Genomic DNA, 13,366 nt, shown 5'->3' with positions numbered 1-13,366 from the left:
AGTAGCCTGCATACCTTGTTCGGTGAGCTATGTAGATGTGTGCATAGTGTAACAACACAGCACTATTCAGAGCACTGGTGAAAGCACAGGGCACAGACCCCAACCTGGATGAATATACCCTATAGAGGCTTAGAGCTACGTTGGGTATCTCTGCTCGGCACTGCAGTGTGCCGTGTAAGCAAGCATACCCAAAGTGAAGGTCCCTGTCCTTGCAGCGGGTCAGAGGAAAGCATTGCAGGCTCTGCTAGTGACATTGCTGTTATTCACATTAAATGAAACTGCCACTATCTAATTTTTATACACACATTCAGGGTTTTTTTCCATAGGGAAACTGGTTTTGATATAATTTTCACGTCAAAGGCAGAGAAATTTAGTGTGCTTTGTGGCTGCCAGCTTTTGGGAATTCTGTTGCTGTATTTAGAACAAATTAGGCTGGCGGTGAATCTAATAACTGCCAGAAGTTAATTGCCATTTTACATTTTATTCAGATGAAAAGTATCCTCTCTTCTCCCTCTCAGTCCTTTTTGATCTTCTTCTCTTATTAATTTTTTATTCTATCTGGAGTAACTGCACAGCCACAAATAAGCAGTAACATGCAGTACATGAATTTAAATACAAAACCTTTGTGTCCTCTCCTGCCCCTACTCTCACCTCTCCCATTTGTAGTTATCCATTCTTCTCTGTTTAACATTTTACATTTTCTCCTTTTGTTTTTCCCCCTTTCCTATCTACTGTCTCTCTTTTATTTCTCAATACTGTACAATTCTGCTCCACTTCAGATATTCATTTTTTTTCCTGCAAACCATTCACCCTCTGTATTAAAGATTTGGAAAGCAGCAAATACGCCACGCTCCCCCATCAGAAAAAGATACATTTTTTTAAAATCCACCTATCCTGCCATGACGTCTTTTAACAGACAGCGCTGCTACCAACTTCCGTAAGACATGCTGGCAAGATTCTCGCTTATGTTTTTTGTTGCCCACTGTTTTAAGGTCAAACCTTTGGTCACATTCTCTACATCCTTTGGACCTAAAGAACCACACCAGGAGACACCAGAAATGTTTGTAGGAACATCACCCACACACAGTTGCCCATTTACGTGCCTAGAGCATTTTATAGCAAAAAAATGTAGAAAACATGATGCTTGTTTTCCTTGTCTTCTGTCTGTCTTCTCTCTTTTCAGTCTCCCTCTCTGATGTGAACTCCTAACTGAAAATTTGGACTGAAAGGGTTGTGTAATCCCTCCTCTGAAGAAGACTCCTACGCTTTTCTGTGGCTCATTAAACAGATGGTGACTCCCACAGCTCCATCCCTTTCTCAGCTCTGGTGAACTACAAACAATATAAAGTCCGCTAGATGAATTTGTTTAGAAACATAATGGCAAAGGAAGAAACAAGATGAAATAGGGGAAAGAAGGGCTGGTGCACTAATCATCACTAAGCAATTTAAGCAGGAAATGCTATTTTCCAAGGAAGAGGGGAAAAAGACAACAGGTGCTTGAACAGTCAGGCTTGTGTGGATACTTTGTATCACAGTGCAAAGCTCTAAACTATTTCCTGGCATTGGTTAGTGTAATCCCTAATGAATGGCAGGGGGGTGTGAGCTCAGTGCAGAGGATACAAAAGCTTTCCCTTTCTGCTCATGACCTAACCATCTAAAAGAGATCCTTCCCTAAGAAGCATAATCCTCTGTAGCCATTTTAACTAATTATGTATTATACCCATAACCGAATGAACTGACTAAATGATTCCTGGCTTTTGTAAATCATTTAGGAGGCTGATGCATGCAATTAAGTTTCACATTAAAAATGCTTTTCCAAATTTAGTAATAAAACACAAAGCTGGTCTTCTTAAAAATTTAGATACAATTCCTTCATTAGTCGTTCCTATATATAAAGGTACCATCGCTGCACAGCACAACCCTTTTGCAACAGCATATTGTTGCTGTTGTGGAGAAATCCATTTATTCTTCCCTGCCTGAAGTCTGTTGCATGAATGTTGTCAACACTCAAATTCTCCTATGCAGCAGGGGGTGGATAGCAGCAAGGCTAGACTCCTAAGAGGCACCGCAAAATATGCCAAGTAATAGCAACAAGAAGGGATGGTCTGAGAAGTCAGGCTTGCATTTTAGAAGCTGTAGTGACTCCAGCTGCGAAGATGCCTTCTCTAGGAAACTGGCTTTGATTAAGGACTTCAAGAAGTTTCAAAAGCAGTGGAGCTTTCAGCAGCTGAGCGCGAGAGAACATTTCTGTCTGCCTAAAACACCCCCTCTCGCGTCAGCCTAGAAATAGAGCATATTGGAACAAAACTGACAAGCCGCAGTTGCTGGGGTTCTCTCTCAAAGCAATGACTAAGTGTCACTTCTGAGCAAGGAGGGTGTGATGAGACTTTGCATGCAGTACATTTTTAATAGTAACCCTTTCAAATGGACTGGCAGCAGTGTCAGGGTGCATGTAAAAAGCTGGCCATCTAAACTCAGGAACAGGCAATTGCTGAAAAGTTTGCCCTATGGAGACTAAAAATTGAAAAAAAAAAGTCACTATATATTTATAATTATATCTTTTTTTTTTAAGTTACCTACAATGGCTGATTTTTTATAAAGGAATTTTTATATCAGTGTTTTAGACAGTGCTATTATTCACCTTTTTGCTAAAAAGTGGTAATATTTGAGATACTGCCTTTGTCTTTGGCACTCTATGCAGTGCACATGGCAGAAAAGGAAGAGCAGAAAGACAAGATGGGTAATACAGCTACCCTTGTGGAGTAGATCCACTACGGATGTTGAAGTCCCACATTTCACATAAGAATAAAATAAAAACAACAAAAAAAGCGGCAATGAAAAAGCCGGTGTCTCACCACAAATCCTTGTCAGATCTCCCCCTTTTGCTTTACTTGTTCTTCCCCTTCTCTTTCCACTCTTCTATGTTTACTTTCTAGCTGCTGGTAAGTGAGGAGTTTCAAACCTGAAAGACTTTTTTTAAAAGTTCACTTCAAGACACCCAGGTACAGTAGATTCAGTAATTTTATAAACTTTACAAGAATATTCCCTTTTCTGTATTAAAAAGGTACAATTATAGGCTGCAGCCTTAGGTGTATATCATATCACCATTATATCTCAGACCTCTTCTAGCTCTGAGTGCCTCTAAAATCTACAGGATGGGATGGTACCCTTGGTTACTCACTTTGGCCCAGTTTCTGAAGCTTTGACTGGCAGCGGACAACGCTGATGTGAACAATCCCATTGAAGTCAATAGACGTCATGCCAGTAACTGCTCACTGATGGAAGGGTTTCACCATCCAGCCCTTACTCTGCCGCAACCAGCCTACTGACCCATACCACAAGAGAAAGTTGAGTTTACAGGCAGTAGTGTAAGTAAGCAAAGGCAAGCAGGGCATGAGCCCTGGTGCCAGCTTAGTTGGGACACCAGAATGGAGCCCTGTCAGCAAGTCTTGCTGCTTGGGCAGGGATTGGGGCCAAAAGCAGCAGTGCTCTAAATAGCCTCAGTAAATAGCCATAGCTTCCAGGGCAGATGTTGCTGTTGCAGGGCCAAGTGCCGGCACAGCGAGCAGCTAGGGGATTAAGGGAGCAGCTGCTGGTTCTCTTCCTCCTCCACCCACAGCAGCAGGACTTCTCTGAGGGTCGGATCCTGAGGCCAATTCCTCCTAGATGCTGACACCTCCCCCTGCCCCCCAGAGGTTTGGCTGAGGGCATAAACCTTGCCATTTACACCTCTGCCAGCTGGACTCCAGCGAAGGAGCATTTTATACTGGCATTCGGTAGAATGCAACTGCTAAAGCATGAGGGTTAAAGGAGAGCATTAAGAGAGTGCCCTGTTCCTGGCAGCAAAGGAAAGCTCATCATAACCAGTCAGGGGAATGAACATTTTGCTCATCAGATTTTAAAGCTGACAAGCAAATTTCCCAAGTGCCAAGTTCTTCAAAGGGAACCGTATTAAACAGAAGAAATACCCATCAGACTCTTCCTTTCATTCCTTCAGACATTTTCTTGTTTTAACGCAGAGCTGTGAGGCTGCTGTCACAAACAACAGAGCAGATTGGCTAGGGTCCCTTGTCACAAACTTAGCCCAGAAAAGTTTCTCTGCTTCCTGCAGCGTGGGGAGCGCTGAAGAATTCCACTTTGAGCTAAATGTTAAATGCAGACTTGCTCACGGCTGCCTTTGCTGGTGACTGGAAAGCACCGACCTTCAACTTCCCCTTTCCCTTTCCAGACACCACTACCATCCCATTTTTTGCCACAACCAAGGCAGAATAGCAGTGCTCAGTGTTTCTATCAAATTGACTGGCACTGTCTTGGCTGCACAGGGACAGAAGTGTAAGCATCAGGACAGCCACTGATTTCTACTGGAATCTGTCAGAGACTAACCAACATGGACTTCAACAGGGAAGCGGAACAAAGATGGAAAGAAGGTCTAACAAAAATAGCTTGTAGTTGGAAAGTTGACTAATGTTGTGTCAGAACTAAAATCTGGACATGATTCAGAGCATCTTGCTATTGCGCTGCCTTCTGGGAATTGCCCATAGGTATTTTTACTCAGTGTAGTGCTAAGGTACTAGGTGTCAGGTCCACTTGAAGAGCTCCTTACAAAAAATACAGACAAGAAGAGGTTTATAAGTCTGGAAACTTTTCAACTTAATTGTTTCGTAGCTCTCTCTTCTTTAATTGAAACTAAAAAGAATGGTTGCTAGCTACATTAATAAAAAGTTCTTGTCTGGGTCAGAAAGCGGCACAAGAGGCCACCTGGGAAACTGCTCCGAGCGGAGAACACAATGGGAGGGCGAGAGAACTGCAGGCGCCAACTCTTCACGGAGCAGCCCTTGACAAAGTTGACTGCACCCCTTCAATTTACAGGTTGCTGCTAGTGTAATTAGTCTGTCTTAGGGTATACTGATACAATCACCGGTCGCTTAGTAACCTCGCTGGTGTTAGCAAACGGTAGTTACAAACAAAACCATTTCACAGAGTGGAGGCCAGTTTCAGAGTGGAAAGAAATCAGGCCCCGAATATTGTCTTGTTTGAAAAACTGCACAAGCCAAGTATACGGAGGTGAACATATAGAAAAACCTAGTTTTTAGATGCGTGTTTAGCACGTAAGCAATATGAACAAGCATCTAATTAACACTGGATTGTAATGGTTTCCATTTTGTGTCGGTTTTCTCCTGAACTTCTCTGAAATGATGTCTATTGAATCTCTTAGTAAAGCTATCAAGTATTAATCTATGTCTACTGGACTCTCCCCATTTACTTTATTGGATGTTGGTCAGGGCAGTTCCCATCACAACCACCTACTTAGCATGGGAGCAGGACATAGAGGAGGCTCATTTATCACGAAAGAACAATCAACTCTCTCTTGCCAGTGAAGTGACGCTTTAAAGGAGATCAAAGAACTGTAATTTATGCCAAATTTTGCTTCCAAGGTCTAATTTGATGGGTCAGTTTTACCCAGGATCAGTATGTGTTTTGTAGTCACCAGTGCTGTTAGAGAATTCCCCTCAGGCATGTTAACACAAATATAGGATCTTTTCTTCTGCAAGTACTCTCCTCCAAATGAGTTTAGAGCATGCATCATCCTAAGGCTTTTGGTTGTCAGACGTCCTGGCTGAAATGGAGAAGAACAACTAAAGTTAAAAGGGAAACTGTGTAGGCAGAGGCCAATGCTGCCTGTACATTAACAGAGGGAATTACATGTAGCGTGTTACTATAGTCATATTTAGCATCAAATGAATAATGTTACAGAGCTCCAGAGATTTCATAGGATTCAGATCTGCGTCGGAACCAAAACAGAGTCATTCCATAAACAGGCAAGCGACATTTCAGGTTCCATCAAGAGTAGTAACAAAATGAGCCGCTGAGCAGCTGATAGGATTACACCGCCCTTGCTCTTTCAAAGGCCTCTTCTTTGCTGCCTTCCCTGACATTTTACTGGAATCATGAGATGCTGGGAAACCTCACGTGACAAACCATCTTCTTTAGCATCCCCACAGCTAGGGACTACATCAAGAGAAAGTAGAAGAATGAAGGCATGATGGGGGTGACGCAGGAAGAGCACATCTTTCTCTGGCTATTTCCGAACAAAATTCCCACTGCGCTGGGCCACATTGTTAAGATAAGCCTATGGAATGAAGTGTAGTTTGAGTCTAATTTTCCCAGTAATTGTGGGGTTTGTGCAAGATGGGCTTTACCCCACTGCATCAGTTTGTTCCTGCTTTGTCCTCTGTGCCTCCTACAGTGGCCTGCCTTCATAAACTAGTCCTCCTCACCCATCATTGCTCTGCCTTCAGAGAGGAACTTTTAAGCAGTACAGCAGCAAAAAACTGCTTCCTATTGTGCTGAGTCAGACCAACCCAGAAATAAACAGTGAACAAAATGCAAATGAAGCAAACAATTGTAACACCAAGTTTGGGGACTTCTGTACTGTATGGTCAGCCTCTATTTTGGGAGGAAAGGGGAAGTTTCTTCTCTCCCTCCCCATCTAAAGCAGTTCTCATACCCTGCTACATGCAGCAAACAGGTTTCATATATCAGTCAAACCCTAACTCCAGCCACAAAAACCATCTGACACCAGCAAACAAGGGAGCGCTAAGGTTCTTGATTAACAATCCAGAAGTTGCAAGTTTGAGGCCAAAGCAGAAGCACTCGTGGTGCAGCCTATTAGACTCCAGTGAATCTGCAAATTCTGCTAAATACTTTGAAACAAGGACATGCAAAAGGAAGGACCTGCAACCAGTATCGGGTTCTTATGGCATAATTTCCTAAGAATCTATAATGTCTCACAGTCATGATGTAGGAATATCACCGCTGCCGTGCTGATCCCCACAATTCTGATGCATCAAGACAAGATACTGTTGTCTTCCCAGCTCCAAACCATCTCCTCCTTTCATAAGGATCTCAGCACACCCCTGTCTGCACGCGGTGAGCTTTAGAGCTGTACATCTGTGGTAAAGGAAGTTGAGTGTTGTGGGTGGTAGATTGGGGACAAGAGTGACACGTACTGAAGGAGAAGGAACTCTAAATATAAAATGTGGAATTCGTCATTTGCATGATCATCAGGGATCCTGGTTTTTCTCTGATTTAAAAAAAATCCCCAATTTTCAGATTTTAAAAAGTAGCCCAAAACCCACATTTTTCCATGTTTAAAATTAAACACCACTTATACACACACACACACAGATATATAGATATCTATCTATATATATATGTAAGATAGATCTATATATTAGTTTCATTTTAATCACAGAAAAATGTGGATTTTGGGTTACTTTTTCAATCAAAAAATTGAGGGTTTTTTGGGTTTTTTTAATCAGAAAAAAACAGGATCCCAGACAATCATCTTGCTGGGATTCACACTTGAGCAACGTTTGGTCTATGTTTAAGCTTGCAGAGAACCTTTAAACTTCCTCCAAAAAGAACTCAGTTCTAGTCATTTGTGTCCTCAGCCCAGCTGGGCGATGTGTTTTTCTTTAATTCTTACTGAAACACCCATCTTCTGGAGGTCTTGTATCCATAATAAGCACACCAGAGAAATAGCCAGAGATTTCATAGACAAATTAAAAGTGGGATCAATAATGCCATCTTCCGTGGTATTAAGGAGGACAAGCCAAGATGGAAAGAACTCTTTTGATATCTGAGAATCAAGTGGAATATTTTACCCAGGACAGGAAGGTGAACCACCACCCAGCAGAACTGGACCCAGGAGTAAATCATAATCTTACACACCGTTATCACTCCTTTCTAAGGCTGAACAACCTTACCATGTCAAATGCAGAGTATGATTTACGGCAGACAATTTATTGCACTCATTATCATGCTTCCTCTACTTTTGGTCACAGAGGGAACAATCTGCAAGGCGATTAGAGTCAGCATGAAGGTTTGTTAGTTTAATGAATTAGCAAATCAATTCTGTGGGGTTAACCTATTTAGTGCGCTCTCTCTCTCTCTAGCTAACATGCTTTTCAGACATATGCATTGGAGGGTACTGACTGACTTTTCAGAGGAGCAATTAGTGTTTTATATGCCAAATACAATGCTTCCATTATTGCTATAGAGCACGCTCCAGGAAACAATGTAGCTGCAGACAGCCAAACCCGTAGATAAATTCACCACGGCAAATGCACTGACCCAGTCCAAATGCTTCCTACTTCTTTCTGTTCTTAAGCAGCAGCATCCCCTTTACAAAAAAGTCCACTGCAAAAAAAGAAAAAGCATGCAAACCCCTCAGTAATCTGACTGGAAATAGGGTCAGAAACCTCCCACATAACAGGAGGAGGTTGCAGAATTTGAACTCCCATCTAATTTTTGCAATGATGTTCTCTAAACACCTCTGAACTTGGCTCCAGCAGCTGAACTTCTTAGCAGGAATAGAATTTGGCTCAATAAAGGAAGGTCACAGCTGGGACCCATTTGTATTAGACACTTGCTGACTCTAGTCATCTGTGTTTAGAATTGGCTTCAAGACTGTACCATGGTGTAATCACAGTGGTGAGATTAAACCAACATTTTCTAATAAGATTTCAATTCAAAGAACAGCTCCTTAAACCGGTATTTTGTCCTTTGACTTTACAAGCCTGGTGTAGTTTCTTCTGTTCCAAACATGCTCCCCAACACGACATGCTCAATGCCAACCCCCAGCATACAGCATCTATACATTTATGGATATCTTGATTTCTATTTAGCGTGGAAAATAACAACACAGAAGAAAAACACTTGCTTCATTCCACTGGAAAGGAAAGTCAGTGAAATAGCTGTGATGTTACCCCACATCTCCTTAGGAGCGATCTTAGATTTTGCACTTAGAGACGGCTCAAAAGGGGTATGCAAGCTAGCATGTAAATCTTTGTGGCTTGGCACACAACCAAGTAATGTTAATTAATATGCTATTAGCTTATTTTAAACAGACCCGTCAAGAGATGCTTGTCCAATCAGTTGCTCTTCAAAGAAGTCATCTTGGAAGTCTGGGAGCAGGCCAGAGTTGGTGGTGCTACTTATTTGCTTCACAAGGCAGCAAAAGCATATTTCAGCTTCTGTTTGGGCAGATCAAAACTGCAAATGGTTTGCTTCTACTTTGTGTAGCTATTATCCTGTTTTGCCTTGATTATTCTTCATGGTAAGGGTGGCCAAAATTTGGAACAGGCTTCCAAGGGAGGTGGTGCTCTCCCCTACCTTGGGGATCTTTAAGAGAAGGCTGGATAGGCATCTGGCTGGGGTCATCTGACCCCAACACTCTTTCCTGCCTAGGCAGGGGGTCAGACCCGATGATCTGTTGAGGTCTCTTCCAACCCTAGCATCTACGAATCACAGGGAAATTATGTGTATGCCCCCTGAGCAATGTTGGGCAGAGCACAATCAGGGGGTGAAGTGGATTGTTTTAATGGTTTTGCCTAGTATGGGCCCTATGGGGAAGGACAAGATAGAAGGGCTGAATTGCTGGAGCCACACACAATTATAATGGTGTGCAGAGATAGCCAAGCTCTGAACAAGGTGGCATGGGCCCCAGGAATACCACAGCAGCATTAGCACAGTGAGGAGCTCATCAGCTGTGGCAGAACTAGCTGGCCCTTGCAGAGCCTCTGCAATGCACTTGTACCTGCGCGGGATCCTTCGTTGTGCTGTGGAGACTCACCATGAGAAGCTGAGGCCCGCAAAGGCTGGGCTACAAGGCTGCAGGGGGACGCTCCCGAAAACAAATCGGGAGGTGAGGTGGGATGTGATGTCATCCGGCTTTCAGAGCAAGTATTAAATACAAGTGCATTTTAGCGATAACAAATTCTCATCTGGGCTCCATCCTTTCCCTCCCACTCAGCTAATGGCTTCCAGGCTGCAGAGATCCTGCCCCACACCAGGCCCTCGGTCTGCTCTTCTGCCAGCACACATGCAGGCAGGGATCTTCACACTCTCACCTCCCTTCTCTTCTCTCACTTCACAGCCTTTCCAGCATGGCTTTCCCAATTCTTCTGGGGCCTTCTGCATCCTGATCTCTCCTCACCTATTCTCTTGCAGAGAGCTTCAGCTTGAAAACACCAGCACCTGTCCAAACCATGCCCCAAGCTAATATGCTCGGCACTTGATCTTCATCGGCTCAGAACTGCACAAATCCAAGCAAATGGAAAATTGCCCATTTGTTTCTTGAAAGGAGCCAACTGAGCCCCGCTTGACAAAACAGAATGAAATGGTCCAAGGGCAGCATGGGAAAAAGGAAGTGAGCATTATTCAGTACTCACCAGGGCTTCTCTTTTTCTAAGTCTTTTTGCTACTGTGTGTTCAAGAAGTCTGGACTGAAATGAGCACGAACAGGAGCAATCAAGCCCAGCTTCTCCCACTAAGCTGAACCCTCGCATAGTCTTCTGGCTGAAGTGCCTCCCATGCCTGCGTTACCATTCAACCAGGGGCTGAAGCAGATGGATCAAGTGTGGGCTTGCTGCTTATGCTGAGGGTCTTGTTAAACGCTGTTCCCTTATGCCATTCCCCAGTCAGCGTCCTGTCACCGCGCTCTGATGGTAGCTCTCTCCACAGCTAATTTAAGCTTCTCAGATCCTGTTTTCTAACACACTGACCAACTCCCTGCCCTCCCCAAGACTGCCTCATTACACACACTGTTCTCAGACATTCAAAGCCTTGCTGTCTCCCCCTTTTTTGCAAAGGAGGTAGCATTTGAAAAAAGGGAGGAAAATTTAAGGGACCAGGACTGGGTGCCATTTTTGGCTGAGTCACGAGCTCTCAGTAAAACCTTAGGAAGGTCTGCCTCAGTTTCTCTAGTCTTCTTCCAAGGGTAACAGGCTACATGAGTCCAGCCCAGCAGTCTCAAACCTACCATAGCGACTGAGTGTCTGATTCAGGCTGTTTTTTCTTTTGCCATGTCTCTGCTGTAGAGCTTTCCTTTTTGAGCCATAACAGAGTGGTGCCTTTCCTTTCAGTAAGAGTGTTGCTAAATAAAACATCATTTTATTTTATTTTGGAGGTGTCGGTGTTGGTGGGGGAGGGAATAATACATAGCTACCGCACGCACAGTAGGCTCTTTTTATCCATCTCTTCACTTTCTCCTTCCTTAAGAACACTTAAGTCCATTACCAAAGCAAAGGAGTTCACATTGCAAGAAAAACAAGAACCCAAATCTTTGAATGTTAGCAATCCTCAAGGCTTTTCCTATCCATCAGCAGAATAAAAGCTGTTGCTCCCTTTTAACTGACTAGATTAGAAATGCTAAGTTTCTTTGAGTTGTCAGAGCAATGACTTGGATTTCAGATGGGAACTGCCCGGGTTTGAAAGCTTACACTTAATGTATTCACTTTCTGGCAGCCTTGCTCTGGTGCCATAATTATGTTGCCAGATTTGTTTACCCATCAGGGCCAGTTAAGGAATTTAGATGGGGGTAAATCCTGATGCATCAATCAGATACATGAGTAAATCAGATAGATCACAACAAATGATATTGTACTAGATTTATGCCAGTCTAAGCGGGAGGCCCCAGGGAAATGCAGGAAGTGACATGTGCTGGATTGGGGAATAGTCCTTTGGTGTCTTTCAGTCGCAGCCCCACGGAGAGCCCCGGGTGGTCTCTGCTGTGCCACAAGAATAATTATCCATGTTTTCCCTTTTACTCCAGGTGCTGTCATTTATCACCTTCATCTGCTATATTGCATCTTCAGCTGCAGCTTTCATGATGGTACCGCTCTTAGAGTTTCTAATGGCAGTGTTCCTTTTCTTTGCCTATGCCTCGAAGCTTAATGAGAAGTTCAAAGGAATCTGCTGGCCTTTGTCGGTAAGTGGGATGCAAAAGACGCACAACTTCAATTGTGCACTTTGAGAAGAGATGATAAAAGAGAGAGAACTGTATTCTAGGCTCATCATTAGCTACTTGACCTCATTATTACAAACTTCTTTTGCGTAGTGCCTTTCACTCCAAGGACAGGCTGTCACTTCACAAAGTATAGCGGGTTTTCTACAAGATCTTAGTTGACACTTTCTCTAGGGAGCAACAGTTCAGTGAGAGCGCTGACCTCGGCTCTACTCCCAATCTGGACACGTTACTTCGAGCTCAATTAGCCACAGCTCTGACTTCCAGGCCAGTGCTGCACATTCTTGCGAACGCAGCCCTTCAATGCTGTGCCTCAGTTTCCTCACACTCTGGAAAGTGATGGTACTATCATTGCCTTGTTAATGCACTTTGAGATTTCCCAATGTGACGCACTGTGTGAGCACAGACACGCAGTAAGGCAGAGGGTAGTGGGGGGACTAACTGGCACAGGAGGTCTTTATAGGCAACATGTCATCAGACGTACAGCCTGGGAAAGAGCTGCCTACAAAAGCTCAGTTGCTGAGGCAGTGGTTCTCAACCCGTGGGCCGCATGCATCCCAATCAGTACACTGCTGCGGTCCATGTGACATCCTGTTAAAAAAGGAAGTAAAGACATTGAGTAAAGAAACGAGAGGTATTACAGCACATTGATTTGCATTGCATTACCATCAGATAACAGATACAAAACAGTGTTAAATGGAGACACAGGCTGTAAGTTGTGGGGGTGCAGCCCACAAAACACATGGAGAGCTGCAAGTGTTGCCCACTGTGGCAAACAGGTTGAGCACCACTCCCATCCCGCCCTGCCTTCAGAGTAACAGCTAACCCACAACGGCCTGTTAGGAGGAAGTCAGATGCCAGTCAAGCCCTAATCTGTGTGAACTAGACCACCATTACCATGACAGGCAAGTCTCCGTCAGGAAGAAGCCTCCAGGAGCTGTTGGTTCCTGCCTCTCACTGGCCACTGGATGTCTCTGTTGCTCCAAACACACAGAGTAAGGGGAACATTTCTCTAGCAGCACAAATAGGTTTTACCAAGGGATGAATCCCGTCCAGGTCAGTTTGGCATCCCTTTCAGCGGAGCATATCGATAACTGGCCTTGCTGAAATTTGAGTTAACTATCGGCAGACTCCTTAGTGGATTAAACTACAGCAGCAGTTTCTTTCTCTGTAAACATCCAAGTGCTGTGGAGCTGGTGGTCACAGGTCCATTGTCGAGAGCCCCTTCTAAATAATTATCTTTTTCTGCTCTACAGCATCCTTCGCAGAGCCATGTAGGAGACTTCCCGAGGGGCAGGGGGACATATATTGCGCAGTGACGTACACCTGCCTCATAATGCAGATTGTCAACCTCTGTTTGACCTCAAACGATTTCAATTTCTTGAAGGATGTCTTACAACAATACCTTAAGTTGCCCATCTGCTCCGAATAGACACAGCCCTAACTGTGAATAGGGGTCAAGATACAACTGTGCCCTCTGACAAGGGGTCTGTGCATAATAGCACATCATTGTTTTGCATCACTACACGGCTCCATTTCCCCAGCATGTTACAGGAA

At 43.9% G+C, this 13,366-nt stretch overlaps 1 protein-coding gene across 3 annotated transcripts in view; it reads left to right on the top strand.

The window, feature by feature from the left end:
* The window catches only part of CMTM3 (CKLF like MARVEL transmembrane domain containing 3), a 37,574-nt gene that overhangs the window by 5,749 nt on the left and 18,459 nt on the right, over positions 1–13,366 (top strand). For all 3 annotated transcript variants that reach the window (XM_019492912.2, XM_059713883.1, XM_006269831.4), the window contains exon 2: positions 11,618–11,773. In XM_019492912.2, coding sequence (XP_019348457.1) covers positions 11,618–11,773 — 156 coding nt within the window. The remainder of the gene's footprint in view (positions 1–11,617; positions 11,774–13,366) is intronic.

This window comes from Alligator mississippiensis, chromosome 10 (assembly GCF_030867095.1).
Source record: "Alligator mississippiensis isolate rAllMis1 chromosome 10, rAllMis1, whole genome shotgun sequence".
In the NCBI taxonomy this organism is placed as follows: Eukaryota; Metazoa; Chordata; order Crocodylia; family Alligatoridae; genus Alligator; species Alligator mississippiensis.
Note: the sequence above shows the minus strand (reverse complement) of the source record. Positions and strands in the feature narration are given on the sequence as shown.